The sequence below is a fragment of the Panthera uncia genome (genome assembly GCF_023721935.1).
Source record: "Panthera uncia isolate 11264 chromosome C1 unlocalized genomic scaffold, Puncia_PCG_1.0 HiC_scaffold_4, whole genome shotgun sequence".
NCBI classification, from domain to species: domain Eukaryota; kingdom Metazoa; phylum Chordata; class Mammalia; order Carnivora; family Felidae; genus Panthera; species Panthera uncia.
In genome coordinates, this window is record NW_026057585.1 from 12,660,317 (window position 1) to 12,687,355 (window position 27,039).

The 27,039-nt window shown below is 41.3% G+C and overlaps 1 protein-coding gene across 2 annotated transcripts in view; it reads right to left on the reverse strand.

Moving 5' to 3' along the window:
* The window catches only part of AHCYL1 (adenosylhomocysteinase like 1), a 38,388-nt gene that overhangs the window by 2,382 nt on the left and 8,967 nt on the right, over window positions 1-27,039 (reverse strand). Inside the window, exons 2-16 of one of the 2 annotated variants that reach the window (XM_049616619.1) lie at window positions 12,037-12,148; window positions 9,387-9,530; window positions 8,283-8,383; window positions 7,754-7,856; window positions 6,291-6,385; window positions 5,615-5,721; window positions 4,690-4,806; window positions 4,386-4,449; window positions 3,491-3,579; window positions 3,055-3,125; window positions 2,593-2,687; window positions 2,407-2,505; window positions 1,946-2,014; window positions 1,422-1,500; window positions 186-306 (exon numbers count right to left, since the gene is read on the reverse strand). In XM_049616619.1, coding sequence (XP_049472576.1) covers window positions 186-306; window positions 1,422-1,500; window positions 1,946-2,014; window positions 2,407-2,505; window positions 2,593-2,687; window positions 3,055-3,125; window positions 3,491-3,579; window positions 4,386-4,449; window positions 4,690-4,806; window positions 5,615-5,721; window positions 6,291-6,385; window positions 7,754-7,856; window positions 8,283-8,383; window positions 9,387-9,530; window positions 12,037-12,148 — 1,466 coding nt within the window. Of the gene's footprint in view, window positions 1-181; window positions 307-1,421; window positions 1,501-1,945; window positions 2,015-2,406; window positions 2,506-2,592; window positions 2,688-3,054; window positions 3,126-3,490; window positions 3,580-4,385; window positions 4,450-4,689; window positions 4,807-5,614; window positions 5,722-6,290; window positions 6,386-7,753; window positions 7,857-8,282; window positions 8,384-9,386; window positions 9,531-12,036; window positions 12,149-27,039 lie in introns of those variants that run through there. The other variant, XM_049616620.1, reaches the window with a different exon arrangement.

Here is a 27,039-nt window from a genome sequence, read left to right on the forward strand (position 1 = left end):
TCTAGAAAACCCTTAGTCCTTATATCTACCACTAGATAACACAATTTCTCTGCCTATCTTGTTAGGTTGGAGCAGAGTTCTTATACTCTTCAAAATCAGGCACAACACTTTATTTAAGAAAGCCAGCTAACCTGCTTGGTTTAATAATGCGTAAAAGAGCTTTTCACTTGTTTTTCCCAAGTTACCTGTAATAATTGGGTTTGAATGGCCCATTTTTGTTGAGTCCCAGATATTTTGCTTGGTCATCTGTCAGCTCTGTCAGGTGGGCATCAAATGATGGCAGGTGCAAGCTGGCAACATACTCATCTAGGAAGAACACAGTGATGGGGGAGCAGACCCCATTTCAACCTGCCTCTCAGAACATAACCTCCCCCTATTTTCATCTGAAGCTTTTTGAGAAAGAGGACAAGGAATGGAATAACTGCAAGCATCTACAACTCAAAATATTTGCTTAAGGAGCCCTCAAAGTTGCCTTTTTTGGCAGGGTACTCCCCCCTGCACATCCAGCGTGTGTTTAGAAAGGCATTTGCTAGGGTAACAAAATGGGGTGGGCTTGTACCTCTGCATCCTTCTCTGGCAAAGCTTCTGGCTTTACCCCAGTGGCCAACATGCTATGTATCACTCTCATCTTCCTGCAACAACTTCTTTAACTGAATTACACTCAAACTACAGAACAAAGTAGACACCGGTAGCTCAAAAGACCTTTGTGTCATTAAGATTTATTTAGAATAACATCCATAAGGGCCTTGAATTTTAGGATCATGGATTTCTAAGGCAGCTGGTGCAAATTTATTACTCTTCCCTGGATAAACTTCCTGGGCTTTTATGAATATGAATTAAAGAAAAAAACTCAATCTGTTGGAGGAGATGAGAGCGAGAGGTCTTTTAGCTTTAATCAAGGGGACAGGGGCTGATCAATTATAGATAGGAGGTGGGCATCACTATTCAAGAAGGGAAAGAATCAGAGAGGACATGTTTTCCATATGAACGCAACACAGCTGTCCCCTAGAATCTCAGAGGTTGCATTATTTACACAGAGGATGGACAATAAAACCTAGATTTGTTTCTGTTTCTCTCATCTTGGTCCCAGGCTGAAGTCACTAGTGGTAGGAATTTTACTGAACTTCATAAGGCTACTCAGACTAAGAGCATCTACCCTAAACCACCGTGCTAAACACTTAGGCTCGTTAGTTGTAATTCTTACTACAATTCTGCACTGTATGTAAGTATTACTCTGACTTTATTGATGAAGAAACTGAGGCCCGTAGCGATTAGAACTTGTCCCGAGGTCCAGAAACCATGAGAGGTTAGGATGGGGATTACAACTCTGACTCTAAATCTAATACTTTTCATGATAATCATTTCACCAAACCATTCAAGAGTCTGAAGATCGGTACAGGTTCCTACTGTTTCTCACTCACCCATCTTCTTAGGAAGCAGGTATACGTCTTGTTTGTATCGTCCCTCAGGTGCATTATAGAGTTCTATCAGTGCCAAAGCCTAGGTTGAGAGAAGAGGGTGAAAAAACACAGAAACACTTCTTAGACAGGGACACAAAAACAAAACTAGATGTAACAGGGTCTTGGGGTAAGTACTACAGTGATGTATCATAGTGACAGCACCTAGGACTTGGCCTGTAATAACCACCATCACACATCGTAAAAGGATTTGCTGCTGTTTTTGTTTAGTTCCTAATAAAAGAAGAGACTAAATACAACTAAGCCAGAACACTACATTCTCAGCTAACACAGCCAACTTAAAGGGACACAAACTCCAAGTCTGCCTGACTGAAGACTCTTCTCTACATTCGAGAAAGCCTGTCTTGCCCACCCACGACCTGAAACGTGTTGAAAAGAACATAGCAGGGCACACTCTCATCGGAACTATGCCCGAGGCCCCGTCCCACTAATCCCAGGGCAGGAGAAACAGGCATTTAGTCACATACCTGTGTTGTAGCTGTGATGGACAGAACAAAGGTGGGAACTGTGGAGCAGCTCAAATTGAGCAGACGACCCTGGAAAGGTAAGAGAGCCCTGGGATGAGTTTTGCTCCCCTTCGGGTTTCAGATTCCAGGGTCATCCAAGTTAAGCAAATGCAACTCAGATGGTAGAGAAAGCATTACAGTTCCAGATCAGGACTCGAGATTTTATCTCATTTTCTTAAGTCCATCGGAGTAAGACAAATGAAGAATGAGCTGTGGTCAGGAAAGAGTATGTTACTTGGGAAAAGGTAGGTGTTTTTTTTGAGTGGTTCTATGTTAGGGACCAGAAAATGTACGAAGGAGATCTGTATCCAATGACAGAGTTCAGGGAAACATGGCATAACATTTCCTCCCTGCCCCTCCTCCTGCCGCAGATCTAACTACGGTGCCTGTGCTGCACTGCCAAAGCCCTTCCGAGTGCGTACCTCTGCCAGGAGGACGACGCGTTTGCCATCTGGCCAAATGACATGGTCCACCTGAGAACGCACTCGCTCCCATGTCAGCTCTGGAGTGCGGAGGCTGGTCTGAAAGGAAGACAGCACAGTTGACTGTGGCTCTAATGAAAGGAAGGGGAAAAAGGCCTTGCAGTCAATGAATGAGAGAAACCATACCACATCAATTTCCGTGTTGGAGTGGCCCATATTGCACACGATACAACTGTTTTTCATGCGGTCCAAGTGCTCCCGTGTCACTACATTCTTATTTCCTAAAAATAAAGGGAGAGTGGCTGAAGGAAGATGTTGGGCAACAAAGGTACCAACCGGCTTTCAGTAGAAGACGGGAAAGAGGAGTTTCGCTGCATGAAAGGGCATGTATACTCTGTGAGAAAAGTGTATGCTGCATAACTGCTCTTCAGGCTCACTGATTTGGTTTTAAGATTCAACTGTATAAAAAGCCATCAGGAAAAAAGTCTCTTTGTTCTGGAAAACACTGAGGTTCTGATCGCTTATGCTAGTTCTGAGACTTCTACTCCGAGCACAGGCCTCCCCTACTTTATGTGACGGTCAGACCACTTTCACGATCTGGCCTCAGAGTTACCACTCCTCCACGCACCTCGGAGCACGGACACTTACCCGTGCAAGTTATTACGACATCAACTTGCCGGATGACTTCATTTAGCTTTACAACCCTGAACCCATCCATGCTGGAAGAAAAGGAAGGAACATTATGAGCAAAGCAAGGAAGCAGTGGGACAGAAGCTGGTCACAAAATGAGACTGCTAAATTCCCTTGCAAAGTCAGGTCCAGGGCTACCTCACAGGGATGATAAGTGACAAGCTGTGCTAAACTACAGACTGGCCTCTTCAGACTCCCCAAGACTCCATTCAGGAAGGGAAAATGCCAAGAAGCTCCCGGAGTGCCCTGGGATTACAATGGAGGGAACAGAGCCATCCTAGCCTTCTCTTCCGCTGAGAGATTTCTGCAAGGAATGGTTAATACGATCCATCATGAACTCTCAGAAGCACGAAGTACTGGGGTCAATCTAATCGTATCACCACTCTGTTCTTACCAGGCCTGCAGAGCACAGATGGGGTCGATTTCTGTGATGTAGACAATCGCTCCAAGGGCCTTGAGAGCAGCACAGCAGCCCTTTCCCACCTGCAGCACGTAAGAAAGAAGTCGGGGTGACAGGTCCATCACGGCATGGGTACTGGGGCAGGTAGGCTCTTCGGGAGATGGGGATGAACCTCCCTGAAATCACCATCTAGTGAGCCCTTGCGGGGATGCTCCAATCCAAGCAGAGCAGAAACAGATCCAGATTATGCTGTGACCCTTAGTCAGAGAGGTGATTTAGCGGACACTCACATTTCATAGCAAGGGCTGGGGCTTGGGATGGTAAAAGAAATCAGGAGATCAAATTGGTGTTACCATTAGGAAAACAAGACCAAGGAAGAGCAACTGTAACCTCTCCTATCTTAGTCCAGAAAAACTTGATTAACTCTCATCTAAGATGCATCTAACTCAAGGAAAGCCCAGCAGCTTGGGAACTTCCATGGGTCACAGATGACAACAAAATCTCCTTCACCTTTTCTAGTTTACAGATAATCAACTATGTATCACTTTGGGTCCCACCCTTCACTCCAATACCAGGGCACTTGTGTGGCTAAAATGCTACATATTCACTGGAACTAAGTCTCATAAAAAGTAACTGTTATGGGGCGGGGGGGGGGGGGTGATGCCCACATTCCATTCTATAAGACAACGCGGTGAGATCTGAAGATTCGATTCATTTTGTGCATCTCTATTCCTAAGTCTGAATAAAACACTTTTGCTATTATTTTGAGATACGTTATCTAAAAGCATGTTTTAACCTCACAGCAGTGACCATCCTGACAGCACAAATCTCCTGCACTCAACATTTCTGGTAAGTCTACGAAAAGACACACTGAGGCCCAGCTATTTACCTCACCATAGCCACACACCACCACTTGTTTCCCACCAAACATCACATCTGTGGTCCTCTTCAGGCTGTGGAAAACAGACAAGGGCTCAACTTAAACATTATTAGCCCAAACACAGTCCCTCTGCACACAATTAAAAGAACTCTGGCTGGAAGCTGCCTGGGCTCGGTATGAAATGGACCCCTCTGACAAACCTTTAAAGCCAAAGGAAGACCACGGGACAAGACTGGAGTGGTATCAGATTAACACTGCAACCCAACCCAGATCTGTCCCCTGTAAGTCTGAGTATCTCTACATTTCAACTTACCCATCCAAAATGGACTCTCGGCAGCAGTACAAGTTATCAAACTTCTGTTTGGTAACAGAATCATTGACATTCATGGCCGGAACACAGAGCTTCCCAGCTTTGGAGAGCTGATATAGCCTAAAGGGAGAAGAAGCCACAAAAACAAACAAAAACAAAGTTAGCTGATGAAACAATATGCAGCAAAATCTGCCTAATTCTCTTCAAGCTTCATGCTGCCCTCCCCAAGGACATTAGTAACCAAGATCATTTCCTCACACTTCTTTTCATTTTCTCTCCCCCTTAGCCTTCCCCCCCCCCCTTTTTTTGGAAGGGAAAAAAACCCCTTTCCATTGAAGAAATTTACTTCTCTTCCATAAAAGGGGATGTATTTCCTTAGACCAGCATTTTCTCAATATATATAAAAAAACATGCCCACCCCTGATAAACAAAGATTATCAATGACTCTGCTTTGGTTCCCTCCGTGTGCGTGTGTGAGCATGTGCGATGTGCTCCCAACTGAGAAACACTCTTTTAGATAGAGATCTTTTAGATTTTCCGACAAGCCAAGAATATTTTGCCCAGTTTTGCTTTTTGTAGTGTGTATAATGTATACTTTTACAATAGGATTTTTTTTTATATTTCAAATATAAAATTATAATACAATATTGAATACAGTTTTTCCAGATATATTCACTCCCTACACCTCCCAGCGTTGGCTGAGACTCACAGTGGGTTAAGTGGGAAAGAAAAATGTGTGAACGAGAACCTGAGATAACTTCCTCTTAGGGCCTCCTGGATTCTTCAAAAGGAAAAACTCAGAAGTTTTATCTAATGAAGATACTCCCAATTTAGTTACAAGTCTGAAACACAGCCCTAAAGCCTGACAGAGACCAGAAGAATTTGCTGAGGCAAGAACACAAGGGGCAGCTACTCCAGAATCTGTTACCTGTGAACACCAGTCACGCTCTCTTCCACAATGCCTCGGATCTTCTTAAACACGTTTGGATACTTCTTATAAACCCAGTGGGTTAAGTCTCCCCCATCATCCAGGATCTATAGAACAGCCAGAAGACTTCTATGGGCATTCAGGCTGCTAGAGCTGGGGGGAACTTTGAACCCACTTTCTGTACTAGTAAGAGAGCCCTGTATGTTTTGGAAGAGCACTCCTCAGAGCTCCTTAGAGCAGGTTTAGACAGTGGAAACACAGTCAAATTTGTCGGTGTAAATGGTTAAAAGGATTCCTAAGTTTGTTCTTGGCTAGAGGGAAGAGTATTAGGCTAATCATAGACTCATTTTTAGTCTAGAGTCTTGAAATATATAACTCCTTGGAATGCAAAAGGAGAGCTGGGGCAGGAAGGAAAGAAACCAGAATCCTATTCCAAAGAGGTACCACATTACTTCTTTCTATTTCTTTCTGCCGTGTTTGAGCCACATGTGTTCACTTTAGTCTTACCCTTCCCCCACCTTTCCATTCAGTACTCCGACCCATTCTGAATAGGTTATCAAGCAACAAAGTAAGTGCATGAAGAACAAACATCCAAAACATATTTAGGGAACCATGCTTTGAGGGAAAAAAGGAAACAAATCTGTGGTCAAAGTGTAGGATGAATATGTATCATTACCATGTTAGCTTGCCAACCATCCATGTTGACACAGCGGTCAATACACCACCAGAAGTCATCTTCCGACTCGCCCTTCCAAGCAAACACTGCAACTCCTGTAGGGATGGGAACAAATCAGCTGACTCCTCCTTCCGGGAATTCCCTATACCAATACCACTTTCTGAGATCCACGTGAAGAGAAAAAGGCTACAGAACCTATGTTGGAAAGGAAACAACTTCGAAGGGGCAAAAAGTCAAAAGAGCACCTTTAGTTGAGGAATCGGTAATGAATTTAAGAGATTTTTGTTTTAAAAATATTTTAGAACCTTAAAATGTTATTCTCTTTGGCCAATTTCACACTTGGAACTCTGTCCTAAGGAGATAAAATGAAGTGGGAATTAAAATAAAGTTGTTCACTGGAACATTATTCGTATTAGCAAATATCTTAAAACAACCTAAATGTTTAACATGAGTATTGATAGTGAAGTAAAACCACGTGGCCATATGATTATTACAAATGATGCTGTCAAGTTTTCAGTGACATGGAAAACTACTTCTGAAAATGTTGTATTTTAGGTTATAAAATTGTATACGTACAGAGATTTATTTATCTCTGTAAAAAGTGAATTGAAAAAAGGAAAAAATGTGTCAAATATCCCTGTGTACTAGGATTATTATTATTATTATTTTGGAAACTCCTCTAAATTTTCTGCAATAAACACCAGAAAAAGGTAAACAAGAAAAACAGAACTATTATAAAATTGCTGAGGATCTCAAGGAGACAGGAGGTCCTTCAAGAAACTTCATCGTTCTGGAATGCCTGGGTGGCTCAGTTGGTTAAGCCTCCAACTTCGGCTCAGGTCATGATCTCATAGTTTGTGGCTTCGAATTCCACGTCGGGCCCTGTGCTGACAGCTCAGATCCTGGAGCCTGCTTTGCATTCTGTGTCTCCCTCTCTCTGCCCCTTCCCACTCATGCTCTGCCCTTCCCTCTCTCAAAAATAAATAAACATTAAAAAAAAAAAATTTCATGGTGGTTTTCTTCTGAACATTTTAACAATAAAAATTGTTTTACGCTTAAGTGAACTTACAAGCAGTCGACAATTTTTCAATGAGCTACTAATACAGAAGGCACTTCTTAACTTGTGTTCTCTCAAAAGTGATGAGCCTTTGGTGAAAAAAGACCAGCTGAACTTGTATACCTCACACAGTTGGAATACTCTGTTCACTTAACATTATAATTAAGCATTTCCCCATGTAATTAAGATTCTTTTCAAGGGTTGGTCATTCTTAATGACCATATGATATTTCATCACGGATATGGACCTTCATTTTATTACCCATTTTCTTCCTGTTGATATTCTTAATACCCTCCAAATTTTACAGCCCCTGGACATACATGATACTGTAAGGACTATTTTAATACATAAATACTACATTTAGATAATTATTTTGAGGCAAAGGTGGTGAAAAAGCCGAACTTACCAGCCTCAGCCAGTGCTGCGGCCACTTCATTCTGAGTGGAGTAGATGTTGCAAGCAGACCAGCGGCACTGGGCCCCCAGGGCACAGAGTGTCTCAATCAACACCTATGCAGATAGGGAGCAAGAAAGGGTGAGAAAGAGGAGGGCCAGATAGGAGTGGCATGTGCGGGAACAGTACGGGCAACTCTGCAGCAACCTAGCCGCACTGTGACATTATAGAAGGTGACATTACAGAAGGTATAATCCAGCGAGGCAGCACACTGGTATCTAACTTCACCCAAAAGATGTGCTCCTAAAAGTCATTACATTTTCCTAACAATCATATTTTTGCAACTCTAGATCTCCCGAAGTCAGGTTATGATTATACGTATGTATACAAAGAAGAAAACCCCATTATTGGGTAACAGGAGGCCCCACCTGATGGTCATTTGCATTTGGAGACTGGATAGATAGGGAAGGAAAAGCAAGTAAAAAGAGTTTGTTTTTTTTCTCCTCATCACGAGTCCCTCCTTTTTCTCCCAGCAAACTCACCGCTGTCTGGGCTGTGATGTGTGTACAGCCCACTATTTTAGCACCAGCCAAGGGCTTCTCCCCCTGAGCACGTTTCCTGAGTGAAATCAGAGCAGACATGTCTGTGAAAGAACAGAGGATTTGAGCCAGGCCTGCACCAGCAATATCACCAATTCCTGCCCCAGCAACATCTAGGGCTGCTCTGTATCTGTTGAGATATCGCAAGATAAGGTAGAAAAACTCTAAGTATATTTCCTCGATGAATTGGCAGCTTCAACAGCAGAACAACAGTGGGGAGCTGCCAGCCAATCACCTGGAATTTCTTTTTCACTGTTTCAGCCTTGTATACAGAGGGCTGAATGGAGAATGAAGTAACTTCTCAAATCTGATCCAAATGGAGGGTGAGTCTCCTCATTCATTTGGGAGGAGGGGGAAATGGTTATGGCAGTGGCTAATGGGCTCCTATATATAATCATCAGACCAGGAAGGAAGACTTCACCCTCAGCAGACGAGCACTTGTTTCTCTCTGCTACCGAAGCCCATTCTGTCAGTCTGTCTGGTTTCTGTACTACCCCCTCCCAGTACAGAGCATGCCTGTAGTGGGAAAGCAACAAGAGTAAAAAGACTGTACCAGGAATGGGGTCGGTGAGGAAACCAAATTTAACTGTCAGTCACTTTTACTCTAGCTCCAGCAGAGGGTGCTCAGGACCAGAGACCGAAGGAGACCCTAGGCGACCACATCCTTAGCTGAAAACCCTCCCACATTTGCCGCTTCTGGGAAATGTGGGTCTCTGAGATTGGCAGCTATGGTAGGATCCCGCAGAACTAACCACCGTGTAGTGTTCTGGGACTTGCTGACTCCACAGGCAGATCTCCGAATATGGTGTCATGGGGGAGGAAAACAGAAACTACACTGTGTAATTACTATGTGCTGAGAACAGGAAGCAAGGAGAACAAGAACCCTGAGGCTCCGGCTCCAACAGAGAGATCTGCTTGTACAAGAATCCGGAACACTGAACGTTCCCAGAGGATTTTTCAAGTTAGTTTTCAAGTGTGAAGTTGTCTATGGATCCTGATGACCAGCAACTGGGTTGCTTCTGGTCCCCTACCACTCCCTTTCTTTACCTTGCTCAGCAATCTCAATCTCCCGGCGTCCAAATTCTGCCTGCTTGATGTTCTTCACGCAGAAATTGCTGCTGCCCTTGGAGTTGGTTTGCTGCTTCTCTCGGGGGGAAACCTCATCATCAGAGCTATCTGTGTAGGACGCAGCTGGAGCCAGAAGAGAAAGAAACAAGGATAGGAGAACCTCAATAGCCCCCAACTCCACAAAGCGCACTCCCCAAAGGTCTCATTTAAGTGAAGTGAACTCTTAACTGCGGCCATCTTTTATGTCACTCTCAGCCCTACTCCTCCAGAATAACAGAGGAATGCGATTGTTGGGGATCTTTCAGTGTTGTGGCCCCTCTATCCACCCTGATGATACTGTGCCATTACTGCTTGTAACCAGAAGCTACTGATCCCAATTCTGCACCGGCCCTCGTGAATCCCAAGATAACAGGGGCACCTGGTCCCAACCTGGACTGGAGTCAGACATGGCAAAAATGGAAGAATAACTTACGGCATATAAGGAATGCAATTTCTGTAGATCACTGGTTTTCAAACTGAAGCATCTAAAGCACTCATCAGAATTACATGGAAGGTCAAAATACAAATGGCTAGGCCCCACCGCCAGAAATTCCCATTCAGTAGGTCTCAGATAGGACCCAAGAATTAGCATTTCTAACAAGTTCCCAGCTGTTGCTGACAGTGCTGTTCAGAAAACCACATTCACAGAACCACTAATACGGATGACAGCGACAAGAAAATCTTACAAGGGATTTTATACTAGGTTGTGCTCAAAGAATATAGAGATGGAAAGAAAGGACTCAGAAGGTGAGCAGCTCTGGTTCTACTGTCAGCCCTAAGATCCCTCAAGATGTTCAACATTAAAAAAGCAGCTTCATATAAAGGCTAAAAATGTCCTTTCAGACAGATATGCAGGAAGGCATATAATAATCACTCCCCGACTCTTAAATCACCTCTTTCTTCTCTGAATCGAGTATTTCCTGATCTCGATCTCAGCCGGTATGTCAGGTCTCTCACTGTCTCCTACATACTACTTGCTAACACAAATACTCCTAAAGGTATCTGTCCCACTAGAGCAGTTTAACTGTATCACAAAGCTTTTAAAAATGCTCTGACAGGTTCCTGTTAACACATGGCCGTCAAGATCTTTGAGGACTTCGTTAAAGCTTTCTTCACTCACTCCTTTCTTCCTCTTTTAACTCAGCCTTTCACAATTAATTCTTCCTTAGCTGTGATCAGCCCGTTTATGACCCCCAGTCTTTTGTACCTGTCACTCCAAGACACCTTTTGTTTATGACAGCCATTATATTTGGAACCTTTTCTTGTACACAGGCCCACAGCGACTCTGTATATTCATTTATTTCAGTACTTAACCCTGTTACCACCCTTTGTTCTCATCTGCCTATCTTATTTACACTGGGTTACCAGCGGCACAGAACAAAAGGACAAGTTTTTAAAAATGTGTTTACTTGTTTGTTTTTTCACATTCCTTTTACCTTGAGCCCAGTCCTTAATGTTGATACCATAGGGGTGCCTGGGGGGCTCAGTCAGTTGAGCACTCAGTCAGTTGATTTCAGCTCAGGTCACGCTTCTCACAGTTCCTGAGATCAAGCCCCACATCAGGCTCTGTGCTGACAGAGTGGAGCCTGCTTGGGATTCTCTCTCTCTTTCTCTTTCTCTCTGCCCCTCCCCTGCTCATGCTCACATGCTCTCTCTCAAAATAAATAAATAAGCTTAAAAAAAATAACAATACCATACAAATAGTATTCTGGCAAAAGTCAACAAATGGGTTTTGGTACAAATCCCTTTGTAGACACTAACGGCAATCTATGACCTTGGGCAAGCCTCTGAACCTTTTGACGATGTTTCCTCAGTTGAAAAATGAGGTGGGCTTAGGTTGGATGTCCCTGTGGATCTTCCAGTACTCAAATCCTAAACTCTATATCTTTTTCCACATTAACTTTCTAGTAGCCCATCTAAAGTTGAGAAGGGCACAATTAAAAAAAAAAAAAAAAAAAAAGGCTACTTACATAGGGTTAAAATAGGATACAGGAACTAGAAAGAAACAGAACTAGAGACACATTATAGTAGTTTGAACCTTTCCTATTCCAAAGGTTAACAGGGGAGGACACTTCAACATAAAGGGTAACCTAGTGAATGAAAGGAGCCAAAATACTAGTTTTTATTGTCACAATTCAAGCAGTCTTGGAGCCGAGAAAGAAAAAGTCAGGTGGCAGGGTATATCTTATACAACCAAATTAGAAATTATACTTCCAAAGTACACCTCTTTTTCAAGGCCAGTTCTGTCAGCCAAAATAGAATTGATTTTCTCCCTTTGTACGTGGGCAGATAAACGTGGGAATGGGAACTGGCCCAGTACTACCGACCAGGCACTGGCCACAGATCACACACAGACACGGCCACGCATGGGAAGAGAGTCTCCAGATGACAAAAGCCTCACCAGCTACAAGCCTGGCTGGGGACATTTCCAGTGCTCAACTGCTAATTATCAGCTTTTAGCACAAAGGTGGGAAGTCCTGACATGAGGTCCTTTCAGATTCTAGGTAAGTAAAGAGCAGGGGGTAGAGAACTAGCTTAAGACCGTGCAACAGAGAAGAAAGATCGGAGTGGACTCAGAGCCCGCACTTACCTGAACTGTAGCTGTCGGTGGAGGACTGGGAGATGGAGCGAGACAAAGACCGGCGGCCTGTCTTGGTGGGGAACTTGGTGAACTCTTGCATGTCATCGGCAAACTGGATTTGCTGTAGGAGGAAGACACACACTTGAAAACTTACAACAAGGATGCTATGAAATGCTCCATTTTTTAAGGCCATACATTTCCTTCCCTGAAACCTCAGGTGATCACGTGGCCCCTACCAAGCCACCAACTCTCCCACCAGAATGAGGGCAGGCAGAGGCTACTTGCGGACTCCTCTCCAAATGCCAATTACTATCTCTTTCCAATTGTTTCAGAACCTTTTGTGGGGGGAGGGGGGCAGAGCTCAAGACCCAGCTTTTTGTACCATCTGTCCAAAATTCACAAGTCCCTCTTCTCACAATCCGTAAAGTTTTATTTCTTCTTACAACCTTGACACATCAAACCCTTCACTCTTCCTCCCAACTCTACCAAAAAACAGGCACCATTTCATACTGCTTCTGCTCTTTTTCATTTTCCAGAATATAGTCTTGTAGCACATTCTTATCCTGAAATTAGCACAGGTCTTGTTGTTTGAAAAATTATGGGGATGCCTTGAAATGGTGATGGTGGGTGCCAAGTCAGAGTCCAATCATACCCGTACCTCACAAAGCCAATATAGTGTCCTTAGAACCTGCTACGTCCAGTAAAATGCTGGAATACACTAAAGAAAGCCAAATTAAAAAATATATGCACACCATGGTAAAATCCAACTAATCAGGACTAATTTAAAGGAAGGAGAAAAGAAATGACTTGGTAAACTCTGTATTCAAAACTTCCTTAAATGAAATACACCAGAACTAGGTAACTGTCTGAAGGATATTTGGAAAACTGGCTTTAATAAATAGCAAATACAATTAATATTATTTATAGTCAAATTAGTGGATGTTTCTAAAGTATATGAAAACATTTTCCTCCATTAAATGACTTAAACTTTCCTCCTGAACTCTTATTTAAACTCTGATAAACCCTTCAAGATATAAGAAATAAACTTCAGCCTCCTGAAAAACAGAATGGTTTGAGACTCTGAATTAAGATTCTCCTCTCCTCACAACCTGACTAAATCTGAAAGGTTCCCATGGAGAATCCATTAAGCTAAGTCTTTAGCAGATATCTTTGGAAATGTAAAAGCTATTACAGATTAAAATCTTCTCTCCATAATGCTAGCAACATGGTTATAGCCACTTTGAAGCCAGGAATAGTAAACTCCCCATTTGTTACAGCTGCAAAACATTCCTCTCCTCTGTCACATGTACCTTTGAGATAGGGTAGCATCAGCTGGCAGTAGAAGAATCAGGCTTAAATGTGCAACACAGCAAAATAAATAAGTAAATAAAAGAGACTCGGGCTAAACAACATATATATATGGCACTAGAACGTGACTAACAAGTATCTTTGTACATCTGAAGCAGCTTTTTCAGTTTAGATGCTAAAACTTTATAGCTTAAATGCCAAAAGCACTAGTTCCTTTCGGGAGGGGCGGGGGGAACCACCTACTCCGTTGAAGTGGCCACAGGTCAGCATCTGCCCTTCTCGATAGGATTTTCCACTGCATGTTCACATGACTTCTGCAGTCAGCAAAGCTAGTTTTACTGAAGAGATTAATCCAAGACCAAGGTAATGACTTTCAACCCAATATGCAGTTCTTTTGGTGGCAGAAAAAATAGAGTCAAGATACCATCAATGGCTTTTAACACTCTCCAAAGGCAGCCCTTCCTCCAACAGCCTTCTTGTTCCTGGCATGGGCAGTCTAGTCGGAAGCTAGTCTTCTCTCTTGGCTGTTATGATTCCCTCCTCTGTTCATCTTTTTTCAAAAGGCTCTGGGCATATTCCCAAACACCACCTACCTGGCGGTGGAGGAGGGAAATGCAGTAACATTTGCAGTTTCTTAAATAAAAAAATAGAGAGGTGGCTGTGGCAAGATAGAACTGTGTTTCTTCAGCAACCTAAGAAGTGACTTAACAGTCATAATCCCACCTTGTATTAATGAAGCTCGTCAGTGGCCTAAAGCTTAGCAAAATCTTTCCCATCTAAAAATATTAGACTGTGTTGCAAGCAGCTTACCAATCAGTGCTGTGCCCCATCTCTCAAATCATTAATATGGTGCCTATTTGAAGTGGGCAGCATGTTAATTCAAGCCATGACATGGATGGATGGCTGTCTATTCTCACAACTCTTTGACACTTTCACTGCTTGTAAATAAGGTAGTCCAGCTCTACAAAGATGCGTGATAACCTGTCTTCTCTCCCACCACCAAACTGCGCAAAGAGATCTGCCCTGCCAGTTCCCACCAGGCCTGCTTGCCCCCCTGGATGTCTTTACAGCTAGTACCCGTCTTCCTTCCGAAGTACTTCCCGGAGTGCCGCTCACCTTCACATTATAAACAAAGACTCTGCTGTCAAAAGCAATTTTGGGTATCACAGTTTTCCCTCTAATGAAACCAGATCTCTGTAACAGCCTTCTAATTGGGATGGATTCACTGCATTTACACCCAATACGATCACTTAAGTAAAAACAAAATCCAAAGATGGATTGTTCTGTTTACATTATTTCCTATTGTCATGATTTCTTCCAAACATAATTTTTAGTTGGTATACTTCAGTGTTTCTTCAAAGCTGTATCTATAAGGAAGGCTAGGTCTAAATATGATGCAGAATGGGAAAGAGGGGAGGGGGAAAAAGAGATACAGTAATTGGAAATCCAAAAAGTATCTGATCATCAAAAAGTCCTACGTTAAAGAACTATTTGTGTTTGAAGGCTCACCACCCTGTAAACAGCCTTACCCACAACAAGCATGCCAGTATTTCATTCTTGAACTAATATTACATCTGAGAAAGGCTAGAAGGTCAGATTGACCCATTCTCCAAATAGCACATCCAAATACAGAAGTCTACTTGCTGTGCCTTAAAAACTCAATTAAATATCAGGCCAATTTAGTGTGCTATTTCAGAGCACCTTTTCAAAGGGCTCAGTGGGTACAATGGCTGACTCCCTTCAACACATGACACTGAAAATGATAAAGAGAAGCTCTACCAAAGAAACAATTTGGGATATGGTACATCCACCACCTAGTGGTTAAGTATGGTGACAAAGTGAGCTGAAAGAATTGCTGTATGTAATTTATCAAGAAAAAGGGATCACAGGCAATCCAAAAGTTATAAGCCTCCAAGGAAGAAAAATTGTTGTATACTACTCAATTTATCCTAACTGATATTTCTTACCATAAGAAGCTGAAAAGCTTCTTTCCACAAACATTTCTTCCATCTATTCAAATGTCAAATAGCTTAGCCACACTTCTGTCCCCGGTCCAACCCAATTTTGCTGTCTAGCTCCTGAATCACAGGGAATTAAAAGCCATAGGAATTCCACTATGACACTATGGCCAATGGATGGTGATCAGGAGAATAATCATTATTATATCCTTTTAATCAACACATTTGGCAGGCACCAACTAAGTACCCAGTGGTATTTCAGGAAAGATCTATGAGATGAAATATGCACAATCTGTAGATGTGTTTTGACCGACAGGGTAATGATAACACAAATGGCTGTGAGAGAATTTTACTGCTTCTTAAGAAAGATACTAGATATTGTGGTCTTAACAGCCTTATCTGGATATTGTTTAGCTTAGGCCTCCAAAAAACAGAGGTTAGATGAGACATCTTATTAAACGTATTATTTCACATGCTTATCTAACAGCTTGTCATTTCCTCAGAAAGGTTTCCTCCTAGGGGTGAAGGACTAGACTCAAAGGTAAACAGCAATTATTAGGAAAACAAATCATTAAGAAAGCATAGCTTAGAAGTGAGTAAAGGGATCAGTCTGTCTCAACTGCTGAGGAATATCTGAAGAAGGGCCAGTCAGTACCCCTCCTCCTGGTACACTACTGATTTTCTGAGACATCCCCAAACTTATATAATCTGTTCCAGTGTCTCTTCTAGCATGTTGTGTGTGCAGATTTTTCTGTTTTGAAGTTATGGTCAGCATACTTCTTAGCAACTGAGCAAAAAGATGACTATTAATGAAGCTAGCAATTTTAACAAGTCAATTACTAAGCAACGTATTATGACACCTTCCAGGATTCCTACATCTCTTCCAATCCCTCTTTCACACATCTTCTGGCTAATGTATTCCTTCTCCTACAGATTCTACCCTCATCTGCTCTTTATTCAGAGGAAAGGAAGAGGGTATGGCTGTCAGCCTAAACTAAATAGGTACAAGACTTTTCTCCTTGATACTTACCACTGATCAGTCTGATTCCATTTCAGATGAATCAAAAGAAACAGTTATCAATAAACACCAGCTTTTAAGTACAAGAACTACAGAAGTCTGCACATCTTTCAAACCTTCAATTAGGTAAAAGAAATTTCCCAAAGAAGAAGGGTATCCTCTTCCCAACACTTTGCTCTCAGGTACACCACCAGAAAACAATTTATCTCAAGGGAATCAATCTCAGGCCACAGAGTCAAATCCACAGTCACCTTCAGTCACTTCCATTCCCCAGCGCAGAAACCAGTCTTCTGAGACTCAGCAGGTTTTGGCTGCTCCCTGTCCTCCTTCCCTGTCTCAAGTTTCTTAAGTTCTCAGTTTCCCCAGATGGGGCCTGAGCTTCTGGAGGGGGAGGGAATGGCAAGCTGACTAATCACAGCACGTTATCTCCCTCCACCACTCCACTCCTCTCTGGGTAACAGGAGGGTAACAGGATATAATGTGAGTGTGTGCATGCACGCACACACACGCACACTGCTAGAATCCAATTCCAGAAGAAATACTCCTTTCAAAAATGGGAATCAAGTTCATCTTTCATCAATGTTGGTGGGAGGAAGGGGTGAGGCAATACCAGGGTTCATAATGCCAAGTCACTTAGCTGGTGAGGAAGGAACATAAAGTTTGAATACCTCTGCAAAGAGCAGTTTTATCCTTATCGGCTACTCTCTACCCCACCTCCCACCCTTCATATGAGACAACATACCTCACTGGCTTTGCTAATTATCTCCTGAGGTGCTCTAATGAAAATAAGTGATCTAGGCCTCCAACTGCCAACTAGAGGTAAAATTAAGAGGTTAAAAAGTGGCAACAAATAGGACAGGGAAGGACTTCCTAATCTTTTGAAAACTGCAATTTACACTAGATACACATCCCGACTATGTTCCAATGCCTATTTAGCTATCTGCCCGTCCAACTGCCTGGCCTGTCCATACTTTCCTCATCCTCAATCTGCTACAAATAGTATATGAAAACATGCTTGTTGTTCTTTTTCTCTTAACATTCGATTATCATCAACTCTAGCATATTTTTATTTTAATTTTTAAAATATTTATTTTTAATATTTATTTTTGAGAGATAGGCAGACACAGAATCCAAAGCAGGCTCAAGGCTCTGAGCTGTCAGCACAGGGCCTGATGCGGGGCTCGAAACCATGGACCGTGAGATCATGACCTGAGCCAAAGTCGGACGCTTAACTGACTGAGCCATCCAGGCGCACCAGTGTTTATTTTTGAGACAGAGAGCGTGCATGTGTGTGTGTGTGTTGGGGGGGGGGGGCAGAGAGAGAGAGGGAGACAGAGAATCTGAAGCAGATTTCATGCTGTCAGCTCAAAGCCCAACCTGGGGCTGGAATCCCCAAACCATGAGTTCATGACCTGAGCCAAAGTCGGATGCTCAACTGAGCCACCCAGGTCCTCCATTTATTTATGCAGAGGTGACTGAAGAAATCTAGGTTCCTGGAACATACCCATGACTTTAGTGATACACCAAAGTTCCCTTCCAACTCCCTCTGCACCCCCACTGTTTCATTTTCCCAACTTTATTATGATCATTTTCTACATACAAAACTTATCAATAGTATAATGAACACCTTTATACCCTCCATCTACACTGAATCTATTTTCCACATTAGGTTTCTTTCTCTGCATATATACACATGTATACATGTACACTTTCAAGTGGTTCTGCCAAAAAAAAGGGTTGCAAACATGAAAATTCACCAATAAATTCTACAGAATGAATTTTCTAAGGATATTCCCCTACAGAACCACAATATCATACTTAAGAATATTAACAATAATCCTGTATCATCCAGTCTGTATTCAAACTCCTCTAATCATCTCAAGAATTTCTTTCAAAAAGATGTAGTATATGCACAATGGAATATTACATGGCCATAAAAAATGAAATGACATTTGCAGCAACCAAAGGCTATAATGCTAAGTGAAGTAAGTCCAACAGAGAAAGACAAATACCATATGATATCGCTTGTATGTGGAATTTAAAAAACAAGCAGAGAAAAAAGAAACAAAAACAGACTCCTAAGGACAGAGAACAAACCTAGTGGTTACCAGAATGGAGGTGGGTGGGGGATGGGTGAAGCAGATATAGGAGATTAAGAGTAGACTTATCTTGATGAGCATTGAGTAATGTGTAGAATTGTTTAATCACTATATTGTACATCTGAAACTAATGTAACACTGTGTTAATTATACTTGAGTAATTTTAAAAAAAGAGTGTCTTTCATAGTTATAGACCTAAATGCCTCCCCAATTCTTCCAACCCAGGTAGACCAAGGTTCACTAAATGCATTTGGTTGTTAGGTTCCTTCAGTGCCTGGTTATCTATCTAGAATAGTTCTCCTGTGTTTTTCTCCCCCTGCTGCAATATTGACGTTTCCTGGACAAGTCCAGGCCAGTTGCCTTTTGGAATCTCCCACTTTTCAGATTACTTTTTCCTATAAATTGGAAGTTCAGCTTTGAGGTTTGATTAGAAAGAGATTAAGATTTTGGCAAGAATACTTCATAGATAATGTTGTATACTTTACTTTGCATTGTATTAGGTAGCATATCATGTTAGGTCATTCCATTATTAGTGACACTAAACTGAACCCTGGGTTAAAGTGAGATCATCAGTCTCTGAAAGGTGTATTTTCTCCTTTGCAAGTAAAGGTTAAATTGTGGGGTGATATCTGTCAGCTTGTGAATATCCTGTTCCCTAGTGACTTTACCATCTGTTCATAATCCTTGCCTGAACCAATTATATTGTGGTGGGGGTGGGGGGATGTTATAGAAACATGTTTTTTTCCCTTACCATTCTTATCACATATATTAGCTGGCATTACTTTTTGTAAGGAGAAACTTTTCTTCTCCCTCTTTCATTTTTTTTCCTTCCTTGTCTTTCATATTTTTATTTATTCAATCTGTTACACTCAATAACACAATGAGTACACTGAATGCTCCAATTGTCTCAAACTGGGCCAGTGGGAGTCTCCTTCAAGCTGATTCTTCTGTTTAAGTGCTTCCTTCCTTTCTGGTATAAGAAGATATACCAGGCTCACCTTGTTCTTTCTCTGCTTCAGATCTGGAATCAACGATTTCTCCATTTCTCCAAGCTCTGGTTTCTTTCAGTGGGGAATGGTATTTAGAAAATAATATCTGAGTTTAAAATGTGCTAATTGTTAATAGAAGTGTCAGTGCTCCTAAGTTCTTGCAGGGGATAGAGAAATAAATCTTTTTGTTTACTCATGAGTTTATATTGATATTTCCATTTCAAATTTAACATTTTTTAAACTTTTAATTTTCCTATTTGTATTTCTTTTCTCTTATTACTGTTTTTTTTTTTTAAGTGTATTTAGTAAGAGAAAGAGGGAAGGACCAGATAGGGAGAGAGACAGAGAATCCCAGGCAGGCTCTGTGCTGACAGCGCAGAGCCTGATGCGGAATCCCATGAACCAGGAGATCACAACCTGAACCAAAATCAAGAGTCAGACATTAAACCGACTGAGCCACCCAGGCACCCTCTGTCTTAGGTTGACAATGCTGGTCTCTAATAGCAATGATATGCTTACTTGTTTTATTCTAGAATACAAATAAAACAATTTCAAAATTACAAGACTAATGTTACTAACAATATTCTACGTAGTGAAGTGTCAATATTTCACTGAAGTTCCTTTTGTCCTTAGAAAATATCTCACGAAGGATATATAGGTGAAGTATGGTTTTCTGAGTGGTTAATATCAATTTGATATGTAGCTAGATTCATTTGTTTCTGTTTACAAGCAATTTTAAGGTGTCCTTTGTCTTTAATTTTTTAACACATAAGGCACATGTCTCAAAAGTTTTAAAGGTATATTCAGAGAAGTCTAACTGCCATTTCTATCTCCCCATCCTTCCTCCCTCCTCACCATTTTCATTAATTTCTGGTTTATGTTCATTAATACAGGTTAAAAAAAATAGCAAGTATATACTTATACTCGTATTTTCCCTGTCTTTCTTACTCAAAAAATAGACTGCTAAAATATTCTGCACCTTGTTTTTTTCCCTTAGCAATCACTTTGTATTGGTTCAGAGTGTAAAAATCAATAATTCTTAAGTGCTGGGAAAGACTGAGCCAGATTACTACTGTTCACCTTATATGTTTGTCATAAAAAGTCATTAGACTTAATTCACAGTCCTCTCTAAAGCCTATCTTGACTTTAAATAAAACTCACAAGAACTTAAACTGGCAAACCTCACTGCAAGGTACGCTGGGATGTTAAGATGAAAATTTGCCAACTGCTTACAAATAGGCAAATGTGTATTCTTCAAATTAATTTCTATCAGAGAAAAGTTAACAGTGAAAGCAAGCAATCGATCATTGGACAGGTGTAGAAGATGGAGTTTCTGACATTTTGGAAGGTGGCCACACAGACTGAATAAATGCCATCTGTATAATTTCTTAGCCTGCCAAGAAGAAACAAGATTGGAGACGTATAAAAACAATCCTTCCTTCCTTCCTTCAATTTGGAAGTTTAGCTTAAATGAAGTTGAAAGCCAATTACATCTTAGAAATTCAAACCCTCTACACATATTTGCTTGAGTGAATGGGAAGGCTATGTCCACTGAGGGGTGAAAGACATGAAAATCTTTGCCAAATAGTTTATGGCAAAAGAGCTACAAGCAGCTCCAAAAAAGTGACAGCTGAGTTGACCTGGGTGTGCTTTCTAAACCCTAGGTTAATACCCAACAAAGGTTAATGAGACAGAAACCATATCAGTTGTTTTTTGTTACCATCTACTGCTTCCCATAAAGTATAGGCTCAAGGGAGGAAAACGCCATCAAAACTCAACACCAAATAAAATAATAATCAGACTTTAAAGACTGAATATTGAATAGTTAACTATGTAGTAACAGGTATTGTTTCCAAGTGTGGGTGGGTCAATGGGATCCTTCAGAATCTGCTCTGTAGACAGATGGAATAGTTTCGATTTCAAAAAACAAGGTTAAAATCACTTTAAAGATCAGCTGTAGGCGGCTTTAGTTTCCACAGCTCTTAAAAACACAAAATAGCAAACATCTAGGAGATTAGAAACATAATTCAAGGACAAGAATCTGACAGTCACATCAAATACAATCACACTGTATTTTCCATTCTAGAAAGGTAATATTTGCCATCCCTTCCTGACTTTCTAATTTGAGATGTATATATTCAATTTTAGATAAAAGTCTCAGCATGAAATCATGACCTTAAATAGTCTGTAAGAAAAAAGGTAGTTGATGGGGCACCTGGGTGTCTCAGTTGGCTAAGTGTCTGACTCTTGGTTTTGGCTCAGGTCATGATCTCACAACTTGTGGGTTGGAGCCCCACGGTAGGCTCTGTGCTGACTGCACAGAACCTGCTTGGGATTCTGTCTCCCTCTCTGCCCCACCGGAAGTCTGTCTCTCTCAAAAATAAACATTAAAAAAAAAAAAAAAAAAAGAAAGAAACAAGGTAGTTGAAAGGAATTGGTGGTTGCAACGTGCCTGGGGCTATTTAACAATAAGAACCACCTATTGCTCCAGGATGAATACAGTGCAATTCCCTAAACTCTCTAGCTCCCCAACCAGAACACAGAAGTGAGTTTTCCTGACCTGTGACTTTCTGAACAGCCATTTTCTAATGAGGAAAAGTGGACAGATGCACAAGGATAAAGATCTCTTCCTTTAGGCTGTACTGCAAACCAAAAGTCAAAATCAAATTTGGTATAGGAAGAGTTATTCTTCAAATGTGATCAATAAGCAATACTGCGAGAACATCACTGATCTAAATATTTTTCAAACCATTCTTGTTTAAATTCTGGCATATAAAGAACAAGTAAAACCACTGCAAGCATTACATCAGGACTTTTACCTAAAGCTGATTATAGATTTGAAATCCACACTTACTGGTATCATAAAAACCAAGGTCCTGAATGCCTAAATTTCTATGACATTCTAGTTTAAGCACTCTGCTTCAACATCAGTGGCCCACAGATATGATTTCTTTACAGAAGATTTGTATTTTCAAAACATGTTGGAATCTTTCGAGTGAGAGATCTACTCTTCACAGATGAAAAAACAGAACAGGGGTTGGGGTTAAGTGACTTGCTGAAGGCAAATGTGTTAACAAACTGAGATTTAGAAAAAGCAAAAAAAAAAAAAAAAAAAAAAAAATCCCTACAAGCCTAGTACCATTATATTAACCTTCTTCCAGAATAGGCTGGGGGAAACAGCAGCTCTCCCCTTTATTTTCAAGAGGTCAGTTAAAGGATAGTCCACTATTGCACTGAAGCTTTCTGAGCTTCCATATGAAGACTTGTGAGCTCTAGGGAAGGAAGAGAATTCTCTCCATTCCAAAATCTACATTGATTTTGGGAAAAGTGAAATGATGCAGAGAAATGTAGTATTTTAAAGCTGCCAATGAATTGCTTTAAGAGGTGCTGCTCCTTGGACGTGGAAAGGGTGAGGAGAGAGTAAGAGCCCAAACGTGGAGGCAAAAAGCTCCGGTCTAGCATACACTTCCACCATCTTCTGAGGATGGAATGGAGAGGAGGAGAACGTACGGGCAATCTAATCCAGATCACTAGGATGAAAGAAATGACCCCAGAACTTCCTACTGTAGGCATCGAAAGCAACTTAGAAATTCCACCTGTTATTTATTTATTCAACAGGTTTTCAATCTGGTATGATTAAAACTGATCAATGATTTGGTTTTTTTCATCATCTGGGAAACATTATTATTATTGTTATTATTATTTTTAACATTTATTTATTTTTGAGAGACAGAGAGAGAGCATGAGCCGGGGAGGGGCAGAGAGAGAGGGAGACACAGAATCTGAAGCAGGTTCCAGGCTCTGAGCTGTTAGCACAGAGCCTGACATGGGGCTCCAACCCACGAACCGTGAAATCATGATCTGAGCCGAAGTCTGATGCTTAACCAACTGAGCCACCCAGGTGCCCTGAAACCTGCTATTTTCATTTAAAATGACCATATTTTAAAACATACAACAGAGAATATATTTTAAATGTGCTTTTTAAGGTAACTTATTTATGTTGTATACAATGGTAATGGGGGAACTTTTCTTTCACACAACAGTACAATCTATATAACTAACTGTATAGCTTTGTATGGTGAATAGAACCTTAAAACAGACCTAAACAGTCCCAGGAAGTGAGGCCTGAAATTCCTTTGATCACTCAAAGGGCTTCTTTAAAAATAGAAAGTAAACATAATTGGTGGTATAATTATATTCCCCCTAGATTAGGGAGTTTTGGGTTTAATGCATCACTGAGCAAACAATGAGATGTCCTTATATTAATAGCAGGTTAGAAACTTTAATAGCAGAACAGTTTTTCCATATGCTGGACAACTGGAGCAGTTACAACTGGAATCATCTAGAGCCTCCAGGCTCCTTTGGGGAGGACTATGGGCTCTGAGTGTATAGAAGTTTGGCCTGGTTGGCTCATTTGGTTAAGCATACAACTCTTGATTTCACCTCAGATCATGATCTCACATTCCTGAGACTGATCCCTATGTTGGGCTCTGCACTGAGTGTGGAGCCTGCTTAAAATTCTCTCTCCCTCTGTCCCTCTCCTCAGCTCACATTCTCTCAAAAAAAAAAAAAAAAAAAAAAAAAAAAAAAAAAAAAAAAAAGTTTGGCCTGGAAGACCTTGAATACAGCACAATTTCAGCATCCCTCAGTGTGGGTCTGGAAAGTTCCCCTTAGACGTCAGAGTGACAAGAATTCCCCGTAAAGACCACCCTTAAAGAGGTCTTGATCTGTAGTTACACTAAAGGTCAGATTTTAGGGAGGTAAAGGCAGAATTGGCACAGGACTCAGTGTGTTCATTGTGCTCCATTCTCTATTATCTGGCTGGGTTATTTCTACGTAATTCTTTCTCCCAGTGTCCCAAACAAAATTTCACTCATGTTTCTGCGGTACATGTTGTACTATACATTATACTAACCCTGAAGCACAGTTTAGCCATTCGCTCAAGTCAAACACCAACTTTTCCAAGGATAGAGACATATTAATATTGGTATACATGAAGCAAAGCCTTATCTGCCCTCTCCTTTTATCTTGAGTTCTGTTTGATAATAAAACAATAGTGACAGACCCTTTAGAACTAAAATGTAATCTTTTTTTTTTTTCTTTCTTGGTCTGGGTCTCAAATCCACTCTCTTTGGTTTCAGGCTATCTGGCTTACCAGCTCAGTCAATTGTCTTTCTGAGTTCTGCCCTCTTTTTTTTTCCTATCCTCTTTCTCCAGTCTTTACTCCTTGGGTATTTCCTCAGCCCCTCATTTGTCAACTCCTTCTGTGATGTTGTGTTTTGAAGCCAGGATTTCACTATAATGCCCTCTCATGATCTTTATAATTTTACTGTCACTCTTAGTCTAGGAATTGATAGTATAAATCATGTTAAGGAAATTCTCATATTCTGACCTGATTTTTAACCTATTGAGTCCAACAAGCTCAGCCAACCAGAAACTAGGGGTGGGAATGGGAACAGAGAGTCAAAATCATTCTTAACATTCAAAGAGAGCACAGACTAAGAAATGTGACTGGTGTAGTGGAGGCCTAGCAATTCGTATTCTTTTTTTGAGATGCTCTCAAGTTCTTTGCAAAGGACCTTGGCTGTACAGATGAAGAAACTACAACCCAATGTGGCTAGGAGATAATAGTCCCAAATACACAACTCATGGCCTGGCTTTACCCCAATCACCACATTCTCAATTCTGGACAAGCATTCTAGGTTTTTAGCTTGGGTTCGTGGACGGGCCTCAGGCTGCCAACTCCCCTTATATGCAAATTGGTGTGTGTGTGTGTGTGTGTGTGTGTGTGTGTCTGTGTTTCGGGAACATGAACACAACTCTGATAGGGCTCCAAACTCCAAATGATTAAGAACCACTGTGTAAGACTTATATGACCCAAATAATAACCTCACAAGAATGTAAACTCCACAGGATATGGATCTTTGTCTTGTTCACTGATTAATCCTAAGTGCCCAGTACAGGTCCCGGTAGACAGTAGTAGGTGCTTAACCCTGAGCTAATAGAGCTACATGATTTCTGGTCATAGCTTACTCTGAATACTTTGGAAAAGAAGAGTAACCATAGGCTATTTTCAGGACCTCTCACATGGGGCACAAGATTTTTTCTCATGGCCAAAGTCGTCCGAGATAGATGGTAGCTACATTACCATTCCAATATCAGATATCATAACAATTTTGGCCAGCCTTGTTAGATAACCTAAGTGGTTCTAAATATGGGATCTTTCAGGCTTCAGCGGTTTCGAAAAGCACATACTATCCTATTCTCCACTTGCCCCTTACCATCAACCCTTCCCCATTCTGATTAAGTAGGTCTAGGTTAGGGCCCTGAAATGAATGTTTTAAAAAAGTTCCCTAGGTGACTGATTCCTTCCATTCTTTCTATTCCATGAGAAGTACTCATCCGAGACAATCTAAGCAGGATCTGAAAAAGCAAACACAAGCACACGGAGTTTACCAGGCTCTTGATAAAACAACTGAAGGCACACAGGGAACAAATGGGTTAGACACATCGTGTTCGGAGAGAAAACAAATAAGGCAAAGAAAGTAGAAAATCTGCCTTTGTAATACCAACTCCATCTGTCAGGTACAGCCAATCCATCAAATGGATCCACAGGGTTTAGGAGAACATGACAAAGAGCTCGTCTCAGGAAAAGAGACTATATTTTTACAATGGCTTGGTCCAAAATCAGTAAAAATTGGCAAGGTGCTCTCATTCCAAACATGCCCAGCGTTCAGCTAATCCTCTCCCTGTGGAGTCAGAAAAGAATGTGCAGAATTCTGAACCCTCTATTTCTCAAATAGGAGGGGTTCCTTCTTCTGAATGCAAGGGTTGAAACTAATCCCATCAACTCTCCACTCCGAATTACAAACTGGGTAGAGGAATGAGATGCCTCCCTACACGGGTGCTCTCCTTCTAACCTTTATGATCTGTAAATATCCTATACCCCATCTCACAGAAGCCATGCCTTTGCTGACCTCAATTCATTCTCAACTGGCAAATAAGAACAGAAACCACCCCCAGAGTAATGTTTCCCTCTGGGAAATCCTGGGGAAGGGTGCAGTAGGGTCAGTGCCTCCAGCATGCATTTTCCCTGGACTTACAATACAGCTTATTACATTTAGAACATCATGTTCTCAACCAGCTTGGTCTCTTTTCTGTAACAAACCTGAAGTAAACAGATTCTACAGCAGCTACAAGTCTGTTACCAAGGCCACTGTATTGATCAGTGTAATTAACATTCACAATTCATCTAGTCCAGCATGACAAGCCAGCTGGGCTACTCTCCGTAAGAACTGAACATTGGGAATCTTCCTGTCTTGCTTGTTAAGGAGTCTGGTGCTCCCGAAGCTGGGCACTAAAAACTTAAGTACTGAATTAGAAGCAGGATACTACCTGGCTACCCACAGGAAACTGAATTAGTTACCAGAATAACTGAACACATCTGCCATCTCTACAAAGCACCTACTTCTACTTCCAAAACTACAACATTCTGAAGGTCTCCCTTTCCCCTGAATTCTGCTTACATCACATACTTAGGGAAACAAAACACAAAATCCTCAATGCCAACTAGGGCCTGATTCCTGGTTAGGACAAGCATTGGCCCAGTTCCCAGAAGCCTGTAACTCTAAAGGAGGTGA